Source organism: Littorina saxatilis, linkage group LG2 (assembly GCF_037325665.1).
Source record: "Littorina saxatilis isolate snail1 linkage group LG2, US_GU_Lsax_2.0, whole genome shotgun sequence".
Lineage (NCBI taxonomy): Eukaryota > Metazoa > Mollusca > Gastropoda > Littorinimorpha > Littorinidae > Littorina > Littorina saxatilis.
Genome location: NC_090246.1, coordinates 59,197,693 through 59,215,876, shown reverse-complemented (window position 1 = coordinate 59,215,876; position 18,184 = coordinate 59,197,693). Strand labels below are relative to the sequence as shown.

The 18,184-nt window shown below is 44.6% G+C and overlaps 1 protein-coding gene across 1 annotated transcript in view; it reads left to right on the top strand.

The window, feature by feature from the left end:
• LOC138959919 (myocardin-related transcription factor B-like) overlaps nt 1–18,184 on the top strand; it is a 138,092-nt gene that overhangs the window by 80,083 nt on the left and 39,825 nt on the right. Inside the window, exon 4 of the mRNA XM_070331591.1 lies at nt 16,808–17,167. Within this exon, the coding sequence (XP_070187692.1) occupies nt 16,927–17,167 (241 nt within the window). The 5' untranslated portion in view covers nt 16,808–16,926. The remainder of the gene's footprint in view (nt 1–16,807; nt 17,168–18,184) is intronic.

Genomic DNA, 18,184 nt, shown 5'->3' with positions numbered 1-18,184 from the left:
AGAACTAGGGAATGCGTCTGACCGTTCTCCCTCGAGAGAGAAGGGGTAGTCGGTAGTCGGGTGTGACTCTGAAACACAAGATGATTTTTCAGTTGCCTTTGGTGTGTTGTCAATGATGCCTAAATATTTATCGCAGGGTTTGCATGAGCTATATCTTTCACAAGATGTCGTTAGTTCGGAGGTGTTGTTATTAGTGACAATAACAAAAACCGCTGAAATCTCTGTAATTGTTATTTCTGGCAGTAACATACAGAATGAATCGGGGAAAGAAAACAACTGGTACGAAATGGAATCATCACCATACCCCCCCACGAGAACTAAGAAATCCACATCTGACCGTTCTCCTCCGAGAGAGAAGGGGTATTCGTCAACATTTAACCAAGACCATGCAACAGAGAGATGAATTCTTCAGCTGCCTTGATCATGATGAGTGTTGTCGTGCCTGACTCCAGTATTCATGGCAAGGGCAGGCAGTGATGCAACGCAACGTTTGATGTGCCAGGCACAGCCCCGAAAACGTTCCAGGCATATTTACCGCACTGCCGGAACACACGCGGTGGCACTACAAGACGCTACCTGTAGATTTATAGAGTGCGAAGGCGTCTTCGACAGGGACGGGGGGGTGGGGGGGGTGTAAAGGTAACCTTGTTGCTGCACGGTGCTGCTTCTATTTGAACTGCCTGCGTCGCTTTTTTCGCTGTGTTGTCGGTTTGTTGCACACTATTATCACCGGGGGGATTTAGAGGAGTTGCTTCCTCCCTCCACCTTGTCGACGAGAGGGGAAAGGGGTGGGGGCTGAAAGCTGTGACTCATGTTTTTATTGATTTTGTGGAGGGGGAGGGGGGGTGAAAAATAGAAAGGGGTACTAACATTGAACTGGACATGTCAACACACACACACACACACACACACACACACACACACACCTCTCTGTGAGGCAACCCAAAAATCACAAAGCTGTGTACTTTATAGCCCTCCGGGTCGTCCAATTACGAATATGAATTGCATTTTAATCCTACCTTTCTTCTAGTATGTTCTCTTATGTTCACCTTTTTGTCCTCACAAAAGCCTGTTCTAGTGCGAAACTGAAACGAGAGATCTCACTCACCTTAGGGAACCATGCCGCAAGATTAGCTCCAAGCCAGCAAACACTTTGTGTGTACTGTCGACGCTGTCTGTGATATATTTTTAAGAGTGACGGAGAATCGACAGCAGGAAACCAATTTCTTCATGTTGTCGGAAATGCCAAGGGCAGAAAAGAGAACACGGGTAGAAAAAGGTTACAGGAGATTAGGGTGACTTACTTCAGGGATTATAGGCTGTATATTTGTAAGGGTGACGAAGTAGGAAGCCGATATCTTAGTGTCTTTCAGAAATGTAAGCAGATAGGCCGAGGCGTAAAAAGAGAATACGAGTAGACACGGTATCAGGAGATAAGGCCGATTTTTTTTATATATATATTTTTTTTTTTAGGGGGGGCGTCAAGAGTAACGGAGAATCGACTGCAGAAAACCAATAATTATCTTGTTGTCAGAAATGTCAGCAAATGGGGCAAGGGTAGAAAAGAACACGGCTAGAACAGGCAACAGGCGATTGGGTTCATTTAATTACTCTGGGGTGTTTAAGATATTTTTATAAGAGAGACGGAAAATCGACAGTGGGAAAGCGATCTGTTCATGTTGTCAGAAATGTCAAGAGATGGGGCAAGGGTGAAAACACGAGCAAGGGTATAAAAGGGAAGATGAGATTGGGATGACTTACTGTAGGGCGTATGGGCTGCACTGTACTCAATTCCTTCAAGAGCCCAAGTTACTAATGATTCCCTGCAATCACCCCATCGGGAAAGTTAAGAGAGAACAGATGTTTAATGGAGGTCGAAGGGGGCCTACTTCTGGCTTCTCCTTCAAAGGGACATTTACACCTTCCCAGCCCAGCCTAGAATGATTTTAATGGCTTTCCTCTCATTGTCTTCGGGACCCTTAGGTAAATTGCAAGATTTGGCTCCTTCCCTATAAAACCATGTAAATTGCCTGACGTGTTGATTCGTCTCGTCTATAGCTAATTGACTGCTATTCTCTGTTGATTCTACAGCGGGGAGAAATGCAGACACTTCTGATTGAACAGTTGGTCGAGGCTTCGGGTTTGCTTTTTGAGATATCGCTGATTACAAGGAAAGTTCAGAATCTTGGGATTCATCAGACGCAAGACGTTCTTGGGGTGCAGTTAAATATTCTTTGATTCCCTCTCTGAAAGCTTTAATCGGATAGTGTGACGGCTGCTTAAGAGTTTATGTATTTCCTGCTATTTCTGGTTGGCGTGATCAGTCTCGACTCGGATGCTTTCCATCGTGTGTACAGCAACCTCCAGGTATTTAACACTTCTGAAAAGGAAGAAATAATTCTTGTGCAAGACAGTTCGTGGTTATTTTTGTTTGATGTTAGTTTCATTGTGTTCATTATTGGTGGTGTGATTCTTCATATTGTTGTCGTGCGGATATCTGGCTCTGTTTTCACGTTGCAGTACTTGTGCATGACTGATTTTCCCCATCTAACATTGTAAATCGACTACTGACCCACTAAAACGCGACTTGAGGCGTTGTCTGTCGGAACGATCCACTTCCTTAGCCGAGTCTCATAATGATACAGTACAAGTAGAAGGTGGAAATAAAAGGTTTCTCTAACGAGAGGGCGATGTTGTGGGTTAAATGAAGCCACTGAGAGCTCTAACTGGCTAATCAGCTCTGTGGGCCGGCGGCCTATATCCCTAGTGAGCAAGGTTTGCCTGCTTTTTCCGGCCCTCTTCTCTCAGTTCTCATGTTTTCACCTCCACACTGGCCCTAATGGTACTGGGGGGAAATGGGGTTAAGTACTTTGCCGTGGCGAACAGGTACGAGAGAAAAAAAGAGATAAGTAAAGAAGGAGAAGGTGCTTGAGTTGTGTGTGTTGTGCATTTTTTGAGTCAAAACAGAAATGTGTCATGGGTTCAGAGGACGGGGAGAGGTGTAGGTCCTGCTGGTAGGGGGGGGGGGGGGGGAGAGAGAGAGTTCTGTTGGGAATGTTTTTGAAGGGATTTTGGGGCGGAGAGAAGGGAGGGAAAGTTACTATATAGGTGGAATGTGTTTTCGTTCTCTTGAATCTTTCTTTCTTTCATCCTTCATATTTTTCAGTACTCCGTACCGTAGTCATGGCGGTTCATATTAGTTTCCTGCAATTTACTCTCGGTCTGGATGTCTGAATGACAGAATTATCATTTCTCAGTATATTAAAAAAAATTATTTCGCAAGTGTGAAGTTTAATAAAAACATTCTCTGGGAAGCCTGTTTGCCTGTCACACATGTTTTGTCAAGCGCATAGTGCTTTTAGTTATGCGCTATAGAAATCTCCTTAATAAATAAATAAATAAATGTTTTGAGGTGTGAACACCTGCTGGAAGAAAAGTCATAGGTATGGAGTGGAGTCAATTTCAGGCTGTCTATTGTTTGATCTCGGGGCAGAACATATATCGGCAAAACAGCATCATAAAAGACACGCGCGCACACACACCCATTCGCACACACACACACACACACACACACACAAACAGGTTAATCTATGACAGTGTGCGGACACTGTGCGGAACTGGGTCAGGACAGGAAGCGAGGAAGGTGCACCCAGCGACAGGGCAACGCCAACCACATGGTCCAAATGCCACTGGAGCAGCTGGGGGCAGGGGCAAAGACATTGGGGAGGGAGGGGAAGGGGAGGGTGGGCATCTGCAGTCTGCACACGCAAGGGGTAGGGTAAAAAGGAAGGAGGGGCGTTGGTTCAGGTGGCACTCAGGTGTGCTGGCTGGCAGGTAAAACGCTCACGCAATGGCGTTGTTACCTGTCGGACATGGCTGGCTTTTGTTTGATGCTGAAAGTCAGGGAGGTGGCTTTGCTTGTTACCCCTCGCCTGCGACCCTGGTCCCCTGGGTCTTTCGGGGGCTTACCTACACGATGTTACACCCTTTTCTTTTCCTCCCACTTATCAACCTTGTTACTGACTTCTATATCTTTGACTCTGACTCTGAGCCAAGAAGTCAATATGAATGTCCTCGAAACTGATATGATATCTTCTTGAAACTTAGGGCATTTTCACTTCAATTTTATTGATAGACATAGATCTGTCACCCGGTTGCTGCTTCTTGTTTTTATAATTCTGTGTCCTGTCGGGAGGCCCGTATTGTTGCTTCGTTATCAGCGGAAACTGGCTTCCACGACCATGATCTTGTCGCGCTTTCTTGGCATGCGACCGACCGTTGCACTGGATCCTCTCCCCTGGCCGCTATGACTCGACGGACTGACGGCTCCGAAGGTCACCCCTTAATTAGCCCTTTGGCAACAATAATAAACAAATTCAATCTTCCTCTAAGAATGTTCACTTGTTCAAGACTTTAAAACGGTTTTTTTCCAAAAGAAATTTGTTTAATGACTGATGCAGTATTTGGCACGTCTCTTGTGCAAAATCCTTCGAGAAGGCCAAAGACAATTCGTGAACACCTGTTTGTCGAACTTATAACCCCTGGAAGTACAGTCTTTTTTTTTTAAATGGACATGACGCCTGCTCTGGAGAACTTGGGTTTTCCCATCCTTGAGTGCAGTCTTGAAATGCTGTGCATTCATGAAATGCTGTGCATTCTTGAGGCTGATATCAACTTTTGATCAAAAGTTTGTGCATTCCTGAAAGACTGATATCATGGCATGACTCCGCGATGGTCCAGTAGAGAATCAAGCCATGAAATAAAAATGGTGTGCATTCCTGAAAGACATAATCTTTGCGTGACTCCGTGAGGGTCCAGGGACGGCAGCAGCCCCGTTGGCCTATGAGCAATACTGGCTGGCTGCCTCTGGTCAACATCAGGGACCGTGGCATTTGTTGCGTCAGGTAAACATACCCCCTCCTGGCTGTTGTTGGGGGAAACACTGGCAAAAGGTGAACAGGGGGGAGAACAACAGAGGGCTGCGGGCACGTGCCACCTGCGTCTCGTCACCCCCGTGTATTGTGCCGTCATGTTTATCAGCAACCTACTTCCCTCGTGCATTGCATTTCACGGCGCTATTCATTGGCTTTCATCATCGTGTCGTCCCCCTGCATGCAGTGCTGCTGCTGCTGCTCGTGCTTGCTTGCTGCTGTGTGTGTGTGTGTGTGTGTGTGTGTGTGTGTGTGTGTGTGTGTGTGTGTGTGTGTGACGGAAGAACTTTTTTCTCCCCTCTCGTGTTGATGTTTACTTAGGTGTTGTGTGGGAATCTGCGTGGATGTCAGGTACCACCTGTCGGTTTGGGATTCTTTCTGGCTTGATCATAGGAGATATCCTGGGGGTGATCTGGCCTGCGTATACAGTCATGCATTGAAGTTCTCCCTTCTAGCTATATCGAGAATATTACCATTATGGAAACGTAAAGACGTTCCCGCGGTTGCAAGTACGTCACCTTTGACATGCTATGAGAGCGTGTCTGGGTGCATGACGTCATCCGGCCAACAATTAAATTCCTTTCCTTTTCCTCTGCGGATAATGTCATTGCATGCGCCTTATTCGGGGTACCAGGGTATTGTTTTAGAATGTTGGTCTGTTTTGGACTGTGTTGTTCTCCCACAAACGTGGACACTATAAAAGGAGCTTCTGAAGGGACGAAACAACAAGTCGCGTAAGGCGAAAATACAATATTTAGTCAAGTAGCTGTCGAACTCACAGAATGAAACTGAACGTAGTCCGCCGCTAGTGCAAAAGGCAGTGAAAGTGACGAGCCTGTTTGGCGCGGTAGCGATTGCGCTGTGCTTCATAGCACGCTTTACTGTACCTCTCTTCGTTTTAACTTTCTGAGCGTGTTTTCAATCCAAACATATCATATCTATATGTTTTTGGAATCAGAAACCGACAAGGAATAAGATGAAATAGTTTTTAAAACGATTTCGGAAATTTAATTTTGATCATAATTTTTATATTTTTAATTTTCAGAGCTTGTTTTTAATCCAAATATAACATATGTAAATGTTTTTGGAATCAGAAAATGACGAAGAATAAGATGAAATTGTTTTTGGATCGTTTAATAAAAAAATAATTTTAATTACAAGTTTCTAGTTTTCTCATTTCTATATACGGACCCAAAGTTACACCAAGATGTATATAGTGGATGTCATACTGTGTTTTTTGTGTGTGTATAATTATAATGATATGCATTTTAAATACATATTTCAACAGAAAAAAAAGCTATGGTTTAAGCAAACAGTAACACAATCTTGGGGCAACCAAGGAAAATTGTCTAAGAGTACAAGTAAGAAAAAAGTTTTTCATTAATTTTGATACTATATACTTTTTGAGTGGTAAATGTTGAAGGATGAAAGAAAATATATTGTGAGTGGACGGATGCATGTTATTCATTAAAAGCCCCACAATGATGTGCTTGGCAAAAAATAAAAAATAAATAAATAAAAAAATAAAAAAAATAAAAAATAAATTACAAGTTTCCGATTTTTAATGACCAAACTCACTCATTAGTTTTTAAGCCACCAAGCTAAAATGCAATACCAAACCCCGGGCTTCGTCGAAGATTGCTTTGCCAAAATTTCAATCAATTTGATTGAAAAATGAGGGTGTGACAGTGCCGCCTCAACTTTTACAATAAGCCGGATATGACGTCATCAAAGGTATTTATCGAAAAAATGAAAAAAACGTCCGGGGATATCATACCCAGGAACTCTCATGTCAAATTTCATAAAGATCGGCCCAGTAGTTTAGTCTGAATCGCTCTACACACACACACAGACAGACACACACACACACACACACACACACACACACACACACAGACAGACACACACACACACACACACACATACACCACGACCCTCGTCTCGATTCCCCCCTCTACGTTAAAATATTTAGTCAAAACTTGACTAAATATAAAAAGGGAAAGGCAAAAGAAAAAGAGAATTGGAAGAAAGATACTTGGTGTGTTTTGAGACTAATTTAGTGAACAGCTCTAGGGGTCATAACTCTTTTGTGGAAATGTTTTTTAGTATTGCAATTGACCTTTTGCAGTTGGCAAAGGTAAAGCAGCTAATAATGTGTCCACATTTTCTGAAGGACGCTTTTTCTTCTCTTTCCCAGTATCTTATGTCAAAAACAGTTCACGGATTCATGACACATAAGCTATTCTTGACGTTGACATTACTTACAACACAGGAATGATAATAATTTTCCGATTAGATTTTATGACTGGAACAGCGCGAATGTGCCAAAAGCTAGCAGCAAACGCGCTATTAGGCAAGTGCTGAAATTGGAAGAAATATACACTCTGTGGAGGAAAAACTGAAGCATTTCGCATGGTTCGAAAGGTTAAACGCTCCTCCGTAGTTCAGCATGCGTCGTGATGTCCTCTGCGTGAACTAGTTTTTTTCGCTAACGAGAATGTGCAGTCTTTTATCTCCACTTCCGCATGTAGCGTTTCTCGAACCTTTACATTGCGCAACAGGAGCGTATACCTATAGTCTCCTGAACACCCTTGGTTTAAACAAGATTTTATTAATGAAATACAGGGTGGCATGTATATACGATATAAACATTTGTGGCCACACAACAAGCTAAGCTTAAATATTAAGTGTGGTTATAAATATCTGCACACCCTTCACTTAAACCCCAAAACAGGCTGGTAAAAAAAAGACTCGCCACAGAAAATGTCCAAAGTTCATGTCTGGCACCTGCTATATGTTTCAAAGGGAGAAGAGGGATAAAAATAAAAGAGGGGTAAAAAGCGTTTTACATGTCAGAAAGAAGGAAAAGACCAGTAGCGGTTGTTTCCGGCGAGTAGATTAGCACATGCCACAGCATATTGCTAACCCGGCGAAACACTGCGGACTAGCAAGCAAGCCCGTGGGCGACGGGAGGAAGAGGGTAGTGAACGGGAGGAAAAGGTCACTGGCCGCCGCGCAAAGACAACAGGGCGTTCCACCCGTAATGAGATTCCCGGCTCAGTCGATTTGGGGGGAAAGCTTTGCTACCTGTAGCTTGTCTACTTGTTGTTTAAAGCGACAAGACCAACTTTTTTGTAGATTCCCTTTGTCGTAAGCTGAAGTGCAATTTCACCCCATAAACGTTCATCCTTTGACAGGGCTCCTGTAGCAGCATCTGTATTCTGTTTGACAAATGTCACGTTATTCTGTCCTGCACTCTAAAGGGAAAATATTAGGAACCGTCATCGTTAAACTTAATTCCCTGAAGTCTGTCCGAAATGTTAAAGGCACAGTAAGCCTCCCGTAAACCATCACAGATACTGTCAGGCTTTTACACACAGTACAAACACCCTTCCATTTGAACGCTCACCAAACGGGAACATCCTAGGTGCGAGCAATTTTCAAAGAATTAATTTTGCGGATTCTGTCAGAGACAATCGGACCGTGGTGCGTTTTGGCGCTAGACCTAACTTTTAAAATCTAAATAATAAATTGACAGCTTGTTACACAAACATTCTTAAATCATAAAAGATTTTTTTTTTCATTAAGACAAGATCAGTACAATTCGAAGTTTTGAAAGTTTGAAAAACCCGGAAGCAAGGTCACGCAAGGTCGTGGTTCTCGTAGCAGACGACGGTTTAAACCTATCGCCAGTTCCTCTGAACAGTCAAAAACCATCGCTAGAGTTCTTGTGAACCACAGCCGTTTGTTTCGTGCATAGTCAGAGGTACTTAATAACGTGCTATTGCAGATAAGCTCACAGCGAGTCGCATTCAAATTACTAACTGACGACTACATTGTGAAAAAGAGAAACTTGATCACACGGGTTCACGATGGCTCAGGGGTAAGATAAACCGCGCAAAAATCAATTCTTTGAAAATTGCTCGCTCTTTACGGAGGGCACATAGGATGTTCCCGTTTGGTGAGCGTTCAAATGGAAGGGTGTTTGTACTGTGTGTAAAAGCCTGACAGTATCTGTGATGGTTTACGGGAGGCTTACTGTGCCTTTAATGCAGGAAAAGTTGAATCAGTTAGTTTTTTTGTGTTTGACAAATAAACGTGCACGCTGTCCCGTCTGGAAGACATAGGTGCGCCATGCCAGTAGCATGCACATCTCCAGCCTCAGATAACAGTCACAAGAGCAGAACGAATGGCGAGTCCTTCTAAGATTCCATGCGAATGATTTTTGGTAGATAGCAATACTATAGGAACAAGCACATCATCATACCTGTGTGTGGCGAATACTGTAGCAAAAGAAGAGCCCTTTACAATACGGGTGTTTTTGCGTTAGGTAGAGCAAACACTATCGTGTTTCAGCTGGCATGCTGCTTCAACAATAACGTATTGAACGTGCTAGTGGAAGGTGTTTAGTGTAGTATGAATTCAGCAAAGGCCGCGGGAATTCCCTTTGTTTTTCCCTGCTTGAAGCTTTGTAGGAAAAATCAGTGAGGCGGAAAATTGTAACCAGATAACACTGTTGCTAATTTAAGTCAGCTCGCTGACGTTAACATAAAGTTTTTAACTTCCGGCCTTGAGACGATTTTCTCAAAACTAAAGAAAAGCAGGAAAGGATAAGTGGGATTTTGCTGTGTTATGTCAAACATCTTACCGACTCGTTTTCGGCGAATCTGGATGTCTCGGCTGCTTCTTAGACCTTCTGAAGAGCTTGTTTGAAGTATTCCTAAAGCTCTTCTGTTTGTAGACATCTGAATGACGTTTGGTGTTTTTTTGAAAAACCGTAGGCTGTTTCTTGGATGTGCATGGTGTTTGATTTGCCGTTTAATTATCGGAACTTTATTACCGCTGCTGCAGGAGTTTGAATATAACTTGAAAAAAGCCAGGTGCTTCAGACCACAGTTTGCACACAGACGTCCTTGTGTCGGTGGGGACTTGTGCAAGAGAAAGGTGCAGACTGGGCAATAACTATACATCAGTTCAAGCAAAGAGCTTCCCCTACGGATTGGTTCAAGTGTTGAGGTTCCCTGTTTGAAAGTGGGCCAGTTGTGAGTAGACGATATACCTGTTTGTGAGTGTGTGTCAGAACGGCCGCGCTGCGCATTCACCTCTTGCTTTGCCAGCTGTCAGCGCCGTGCAGTTTACAACCACGCTTGTTAAGTGCCCTTATCTCCGCTGCTGATTGCGACCTTGCTTGTTTTCTCCACCTCTGATTATCTCTACCCCCTACCCACGTCCCTCTTGGTGGACCCCATCTCAACCCTCATCCCCCACCCACCCACCCACACCCCTTCCCCCACCCCTTCCCCCACCCACCCTCTCTCTCTCTCTCTCCCTGAGCCTTGGTCTGTGTACCTGTACTTTTTGCTGCTTGAGGGTTGCATAAAAACTGTCTGTGGATGAGTGGTCAGGCCGGTGTTTCTGTTTGTGTGCTGACATTAGCTTAGGGGAGGGTTGCATCAAAAACTGTCTGTGGCTTGGAGTGGTCAGGGTGTTTCTGTTTGCGTGGTGAAATTAGCTGAGGTAAGTGAGTGGGGTATCAAAGGTAATGTGTACACGGTCTAGGGCCAGATTTGCAAGGTCAAGTACCCACATCCAGGTAGTTCTTTGTGTGGGTGTTTAGAAAATGTTGTTTCTGGTTACTCTCCTTGGGCTCCGTGTTTATCACGTAGCAGAGACTGAGTTGCTGGAAGGTTTCTGTGATGACTTCCATGGAGGTCACGTCTGTCTCTCTCTCTCTCTCTCTCTCTCTCTCTCTCTCTCTCTCTCTCTCTCTCTCTCTCTCTTTCTTTCTCTCTCTTTTCATCTCTCTCCCTCTCTCTTTCTCTCTCTCTCTCTCTCTCTCTCTCTCTCTCTCTCTCTCTCTCTCTCTCTCTCTCTCTCTCTCTCTCTCTCTCTCTCTCTCTCTCTCAGTGCTAATGAAGGCAGTCAGGCCAACTTCAGACTGAAAAATAGAGAGAAGCGTTGAATTAACGGCTTACCTTTTTAGTATGATCTATAGCGTTTTTCATGTGGACCTACGCTGTGAAAATAAAGACGAGATACCTGTCTTACAGGAGTCCGACTATCTCGTGTAACCCTGTGAAACGTGACAGTTGGCCGTCAACAAGCAAGATGTTGGAGGCGAAGACCGCACGGGGGATACAAAAAGCCCCTACACTGCTCGTCTGTCTGCAAAACTGATAAGTCTCAATTCACCCGCAGAATGTTGAGAAAACAGTCTTGCCGGAGATTATATTGCTTCACGAGCATCTCTCTTGAATTTTCTGATTCCATCTCTTGAACTCAGTTGCTTGGCTTGATGCTCTGGTGTGGTTTTATCTCCCACACACGTTTTAAAGGTCTCGCCGGGCTGAGCGTTTGTCATTTGTCAAAGAAGCCAGCCAGCAAGAGTGATGATGTATCTGATATGTGTTTTCAAGGGCGAGACGTTATCTAGCTTGCTTCGTCATACAGATGCTGCTTGACTGTTTGAGAAGATGCCACCCAAAGCAAATAAACAACACCAAAAAACTAAACAAATATATATTATTTGCAAGGGGTCTCATGATGGTAATCCGAGGTTTGTTTTCTGTCAGCCAGAAAGGACAGTACGTGTAGTTTTAATAGCGTTGCCTGAGGTAAGCGCTTGCTCCTTTTGACAGCACTTTTTAAAGTGAACATTTTTGAAAAGGTCTGTATTTTTAACCAGATTAAGATCTCTGAATTTAGACACTTTCAGTAGAAACTTCTCCTGATTTGGCGAGTGGGTGTGTTGAATCGTTTCAGAAGAATGTAAGCCACGGATTGGATCCTGTGTGCCTGTCAGGACCCTTAAACTCAAGAATCGATCGGTTTATTGTTAGCCCCGGCCTTGCCAAGAACAGATGCACTTTTCTTCCATGACTCTCTCTCTCTCTCTCTCTCTCTCTCTCTCTCTCTCTCTCTCTCTCTCTCTCTCTCTCTCTCTCTCTCTCTCTCTCTCTCTCTCTCTCTCTCTCTCTCTCTCTCTGTCCTGCGGTGACCTCCACCTTGACAGAGCCAGAGAGAGGAAGGGCTGGCTGATCTCGCGAGGTCTTCTCGACATTGTAGTGCAATGCAAACACCGTCTCGACGTCCTTATCGGGACCAGAGACCGCAGTGTATAGATAGAGGGAACACGGGTCTGACCCAGCTGTCGCCCTCTCCCGCAATTCCTTGTGTTTGTCCGCGCGGGTCCCAGCGGTTTGTCTTGACGGGGTCACTGTCGTACACTTTGTACTGTGTCCCTGGTCAGTTGGGCTTTCCCCCACATTGGCTGACCATTGGGACAGTCCACGCCCCACCGAGATCGGATCGGTGTCCTTGGTGTGTTGGCATGGTCAGTTTGGGACTCTCAAGAGGGGCAGATTGAAAAAGAGAAACCAGTAATGTGTGAGTCGGGCGGATTGGAGCGGAATTGTGATTTTTCCAGAATGGTTTTGTGTGGATTTTTTTCTCACTGAAAATATGATTCATAGTGGTCGTAATCGTGTGGTTTTGAGGAAAGTAATGTGAATTCCCTTGGATCGTATTGGTGTGGTTGTGAGGGAAATGTGAAATCACAGCTAGCGTGTTCGTTCATTGGAAGCTACTGTATGGGACTTCCGAGTTGCCAGTTGGGACGAGAGGAGTACGAGCTCGACCCTTCCGCGACATCAGTTTGTTCACACTCCAAAGTAAGTTGTGGGCAAATTATGAATGCAGGCAATATTGAGAAGTCGTTGGTTTTTTTGTTTTTGTTCCCTTTTCCAATCTTTCTTTTTCTTCCGACTCGAGTTTAAAATGTACAGCCCCTAGCACTTTTAATGAACTCTTTCTTCAAGGCCCAGAAATAATGGAGAGAAAAAAGGGTTTGTTGTATCAGTGTGAGCGTCAGCACAACAACCCTGACCCGGTTTATCAGCCTGGGTTGACAGGAAGCGATCTTCTTCTTCCACCTCCTCTTTCGACTTGTGTGTAAAATTACTATCCTTACCAGTTTTTTTTTTTAAAAGACCTATTCTCTTCAAAGCATAGAAAAACAGGGTTTGTTGTATGAGGGTGAGCATGGGCACAACAACCCTGACCCGGTTTATCAGCCTGGGTTGATAGGAAGCGATCTTCTTCTTCCTCATCCTCTTCCGTCTCGTGTGTGTAAAATGTTCAGTCCCGCGCAGGTTTTTAACGACCTCTTTATTATATAGGCCCAGAAAAGCAGGGCTTGTTGTATCTGGGTGAGCGTGGGCACAACCCTATCCTTGGCACAAAGGGTCAAAAATCCAAAAAATAAGCCCTTAAAAAAATAAGGCCTTATTTTTGAAAATATGCCCATATTTTTGAAAATAAGCCCTTATTTCTAAAATAAGGCCTTATTTTCCATTATTAAGGCCTTAAATCTTTAAGCCCTTAAAAAAATATGGGCATAAAAAAATAAGCCCTTATTTGAAAATAAGGCCTTACGAGAAATAAGGCCTTATTTCTGTAAGGCCTTAATAAAAATAAGGGCATAAAAAAATAAGGGCATAAAAAAATATGGGCATAAAAGAATAAGTCCTTATTTTTTTGACCAATCATGAAGCTGAATAGAATTCGGCTGCGCCGCTCATGCGCAGAGATCTCATAACAAACATGGCGAATGGGGGGTTCAGAGATCGTGATGAATTTTTGAGAAGAACTTGTGCTGAAATTGCAAATTGCGAGAGAATTGGGGTTTCCGATGAGGTGTATGTTCGCTCAAGATAAGCATTGTTTACATGAAATGACTGTTTGATTTATATCAGTGTAACAATCATCTTGATCTTGCTCTAGCTCCGGATGCGCAGTAGCGATGCGCAGAAAAATATGGGCATATTTTTTTAAGGGCTTATTTTTTTATGGGCATATTTTTATAAGGGCTTATTTTTTTAAGGTCATAACAGAAATAAGGCCTTATTTCCGTAAGGCCTTAACAGAAATAAGGCCTTATTTCATTATGCCCTTATTTCCTTATGGCTGTAAATATTTAAGGCCTTATTTCTAAAATAAGGCCTTATTTATAGAAATAAGGGCTTATTTTCAAAAATATGGGCTTATTTTCAAAAATATGGGCATATTTTCAAAAATATGGGCATATTTTTTTAAGGGCTTATTTTTTGGATTTTTGACCCTTTGTGCCAAGGATACAACTCCGACCCGGTTTATCAGCCTTGGTTGATAGGAAGCGACGCACAGTAGCTGCTGCAGGTCTCGCCATTTCCAGCAGTTAGGTCTTGGAGACAGAGGATAGGGGACATCTGCCCTTGTTGCTGCTGTGTCGGTTTCTAAAGGCTGATGGTATCTGAGGCATAAAAACAAATCACTGTCAGGAGTGGCCCCGGGGAGCCGGGGGGTAGGAGGGGGCATTTTCAAAGATATCCTACCGTAGCTGTAGAATGCTTTCGGCTTTATTCAGCTGGATTACTTATCGGTGTTGGTGGAAGACTTATCGCTGTGACGCTGTTTGCGCCCGTGATAACCGGCGTGCGAGGGAGAGTTCAGCTTTTAGCGTAGAGGGTCGTAAAACGTGACCCCGATTTTTCAAGATCAGGGTGGAAAGTCCTGCTTGTAGCTGGGTGGCTTCCATGATTGTTGTTGGATAGCTCTCACAGAGCAGTAAGAGGCCCGCTCTTGAAGTGCCAGTAAAATAATGACCATGAAACGAGGGTAAGTAGTGTCTGAAGTGCCTGTTTCTCTCTCCCACTCTCTCGTTCTGTTATCTGTGTCTTGCCGTGGTCAGGATCAACACTATCGCTGTTGCCACAGCTGCCGACGTAAATGTTTCAATTTTCATCGCCACCGCCGTCCGCACCACGACCGGCTGCTGCTGTCGTCCTAACCTGGGTGTAAACAGAGCAGCTCTCTCTCTCTCTCTCTCTCTCTCTCTCTCTCTCTCTCTCTCTCTCTCTCTCTCTCTCTCTCTCTCTCTCTCTCTCTCTCTCTCTCTCTCTCTCTCTCTCTCTCTCTCTCTCTCTCTCCTTGCCGACGGATGCACCACCCCAGTGACACATATACCCTGAAATAACACCGCCACCATTCCATCACCTGTTCGTGGCCACAAATATAACACACAGCCTCTGTCGTACCTTCCAGTTCGCTGTATGTATGTTGCGTGTTATTTCTAGCCTTAGCTAACCGTGGCAGGATATGCTTGCTTTCGTGTTACTTGAGCCGCGCTCCAGTGAGTTTTCCGCTTGTTGAGAAGAGTTGCTGAGGCAGGTAAAACTCCCTAATAAGTGTGTCAAATCGATCTAGGTTTTCATCCGAGTGGTAGTCAGCAGCGGCAAGGGCGCCGTACTGGTTTCGATTGACCGAGATTGAGAAACGGAATCTGGTTTGTTGACTCTGGTGCGAGGGGGTACAACACATGAAAAGGCTAGGGGAGGTGTTGAAAGGTGTTGGCCTATTGTCAAAGGTCGCTATCTCTGCAGGAACTGCTGCCGTGATCCCATTCTTCCTGCCCTGCGACCTGGTACACCCACTGTCTGCACCGCACTGCTTGTCAGCTCCCTCGGGGTACCCTTGGCGCGTGCAATCGGCGTCCCGAATCTGTGTCAATCTGTGAATCTTCCCCAAAAACAACAGAAGAGGAGGACAGTATTCGACGCGGTTAAAATCAGACTGTAAATATCACTGACCAGTGGAAGAAGGAACTCTGAACAGAAGAGGGGGAAATAAGTTTGCAATACATGCTGTAAAAACAAAATGAACAGGGAAAAAATAAAACGGCTCGGTCCTTGAAACATTTCATGTCTTACGGTGTATCTGCAATGTCTGATGGTTTACGCGTAACGTTTATCAGCTGTGACTCTAGGCGTGTCTGTCTGTTCTGCACTTGACCTTGGCTCGGCTTGGCTTAGCTTCAGTGTTAGCTCGCTCCTCTGTCAGTTTGCCCTGTGTTGGGGGATTACGCTACAGACGGTGATTTCATTTTCTCTAACTCAGGAATGAACGAGCCCGACGGAGAAATTCCCGCGAGTCGTTGAAGAACTGTTTTTCTATCCGTGCATTACTGCGTTTTTGTGCGTGAGTTTGATAGTTTTAACGTCTTCGAACAGACGCCTGTCTTTCTCTTTTTTCCAAAGAACTCATGCGTTTTCCTTCACTGTATAAAGTACGAGAGAAGGCTTGCATTTGTTGTTGCTTTTGTCTTTGTTCATGTTCCTGTTCCTTTGCTGGCAACTCAGGTGTCAAATGAGGACACCTGTTGCTGTTTGTTGTTGTCACTGATGTAGTTTCCTGTTACAAATTAACCAGGGGAAACTGCATGCACGTCGTAAGAAAAGCTCTTCGCAAGACCATTAGGCCGATTTCTTGCTTTTTTGTAAACAGCTTATCTCCTTTGTTGTTGGTTTTGTTACTTTGGAACAGCAGTCGTTAAAATACATGTTCTTGTTGGTTAATTGGTTGGTTGGTTGGTTGGTTGGTTGGTTAAATGTTGTGTCTGGGAGTATTGGTGTGCATGTTGTTCTTTCTTTTGTTTCCTGTTTTTGTTCTCTCTCTCTCTCTCTCTCTCTCTCTCTCTCTCTCTCTCTCTCTCTCTCTCTCTCTCTCTCTCTCTCTCTCCCCCTCTCTCTCTCTCTCTCCCCCTCTCTCTCTCTCTCTCTCTCTCCCTCTCTCTCTCTCCCTCCTTCTTTCCTTCTCTCTCTCTCTCTCTCTCTCTCTCTCTCTCTCTCTCTCTCTCTCTCTCTCTCTCTCTCTCTCTCTCCTACTACTTCCTCTTCCTTGTTTGTTGACACTTTTATGCCAGGACCCATGTATTATATTAACCAAGGAGTGTTGACATGGGAATACAGTACAACAAAGCTTCACCTTATTGTTTTTTCTGCTGGCTGTCTCAGCATGTACAACATCCATACTTACCTTTCCCTCTTTTGACTGTGTTTCAGACTCGAGCAGTGGGGGCGGCGGCTGGTCCCCGTTATATGGGGGCGGGGGCGGCAAGGCCAGCAAGCTTGACCCAGACGCCATCCAGATCATCCACTGCATCTACTGCAAGGACTGTCGCATGGAGAAGCTAGCCGCGGAGCAGCAAGCACGTGAAACAGCAGCAGCAGCAGCGGCAACAGCAGCGGGGTCCGCGGGTGTGCAGCAACAGCAGCAAGGTGGAGGGAGTGGTATGGCCCCGAGTGACCCCTCAGGAACAGTGCTAAACCAGGGGGACCACGGGGAACCGGCTCCCCCTACCTCACCTCAGATCTCGCTCGACCAAGGCTCGATCCAACACACCATGGACAAGCACAAAGAAAGTGAGTAGTGCATTGTGTACCGTTGTGTTGCGGTAGTGTTCTTCAGTCGCCTTCAAGTGTTTTCTTCCTGGCTTGTCTGAAGAAAAAAGGGATGAGCGTGGGCAAGGACAGAGAACGTTACATACTGCGCCTTTTCAACTGATTTATTGAATGACGGTGTCGTGGGGGGGGGGGGGGTGCTCTCTCTCTCTCTCTCTCTCTCTCTCTCTCTCTCTCTCTCTCTCTCTCTCTCTCTCTCTCTCTCTCTCTCTCTCTCTCTCTCTCTCTCTCTCTTTCACACACACACACGCACACACAGAGTCACATACACCACAGACAGTGACACACGTTCACCGTCCTTCGCCCCTTTTCCTTCTCAATGTCTAATTACAACAAAGGCCGTCACTTAAAGATGAAGACGGATAAACAACTCTCAGTAGTGGTTATTTGTTTTATCAGAAGATGTTTCTGACGGTTGGATTTAGAACGGTTGCTAGAAATTCTGCTCAGCACAGCCTAAGAGGGAATGCCACAGACAGAGGTTAACATTCACCCGATTTTTTTGACTCCAAAAAGAAAACACAAAGAAGATTTAATTATAAATATAGCGGCGCTTTTGCACTGCTTGTATTGATAAACAATCGGCTGGGAATCGAAAGTTTCACATGCCATTCAGACGCTGTTCTCCGGGCAGCACCCCATTTGATAATGATAAGGCGACAAGACGTGATGAAACTCGCATTCTTTGGCTGAAGTGAAGGCTGGCAAAGGGATTTTCTCATAATTTGGGATATATATTTATGTTATTCTGCATAGAGAAAACAAAACCTTTCTGCACTTCTCTTTTTTATACATGTACCCTCTTGGGACCAAACGCACACTGAGATGTTCACCTTTCTCCCCTGCGGTTTCTACTGCTGACAAATGCTTACCTCATAGCATATGAACCAGACAATAAGAAAGATGAATACTGCACTAAAACACTTATAAAGGCATGGGCGAACTATCAAAATTGTGCAGTTGGAAACATGTCTGTGG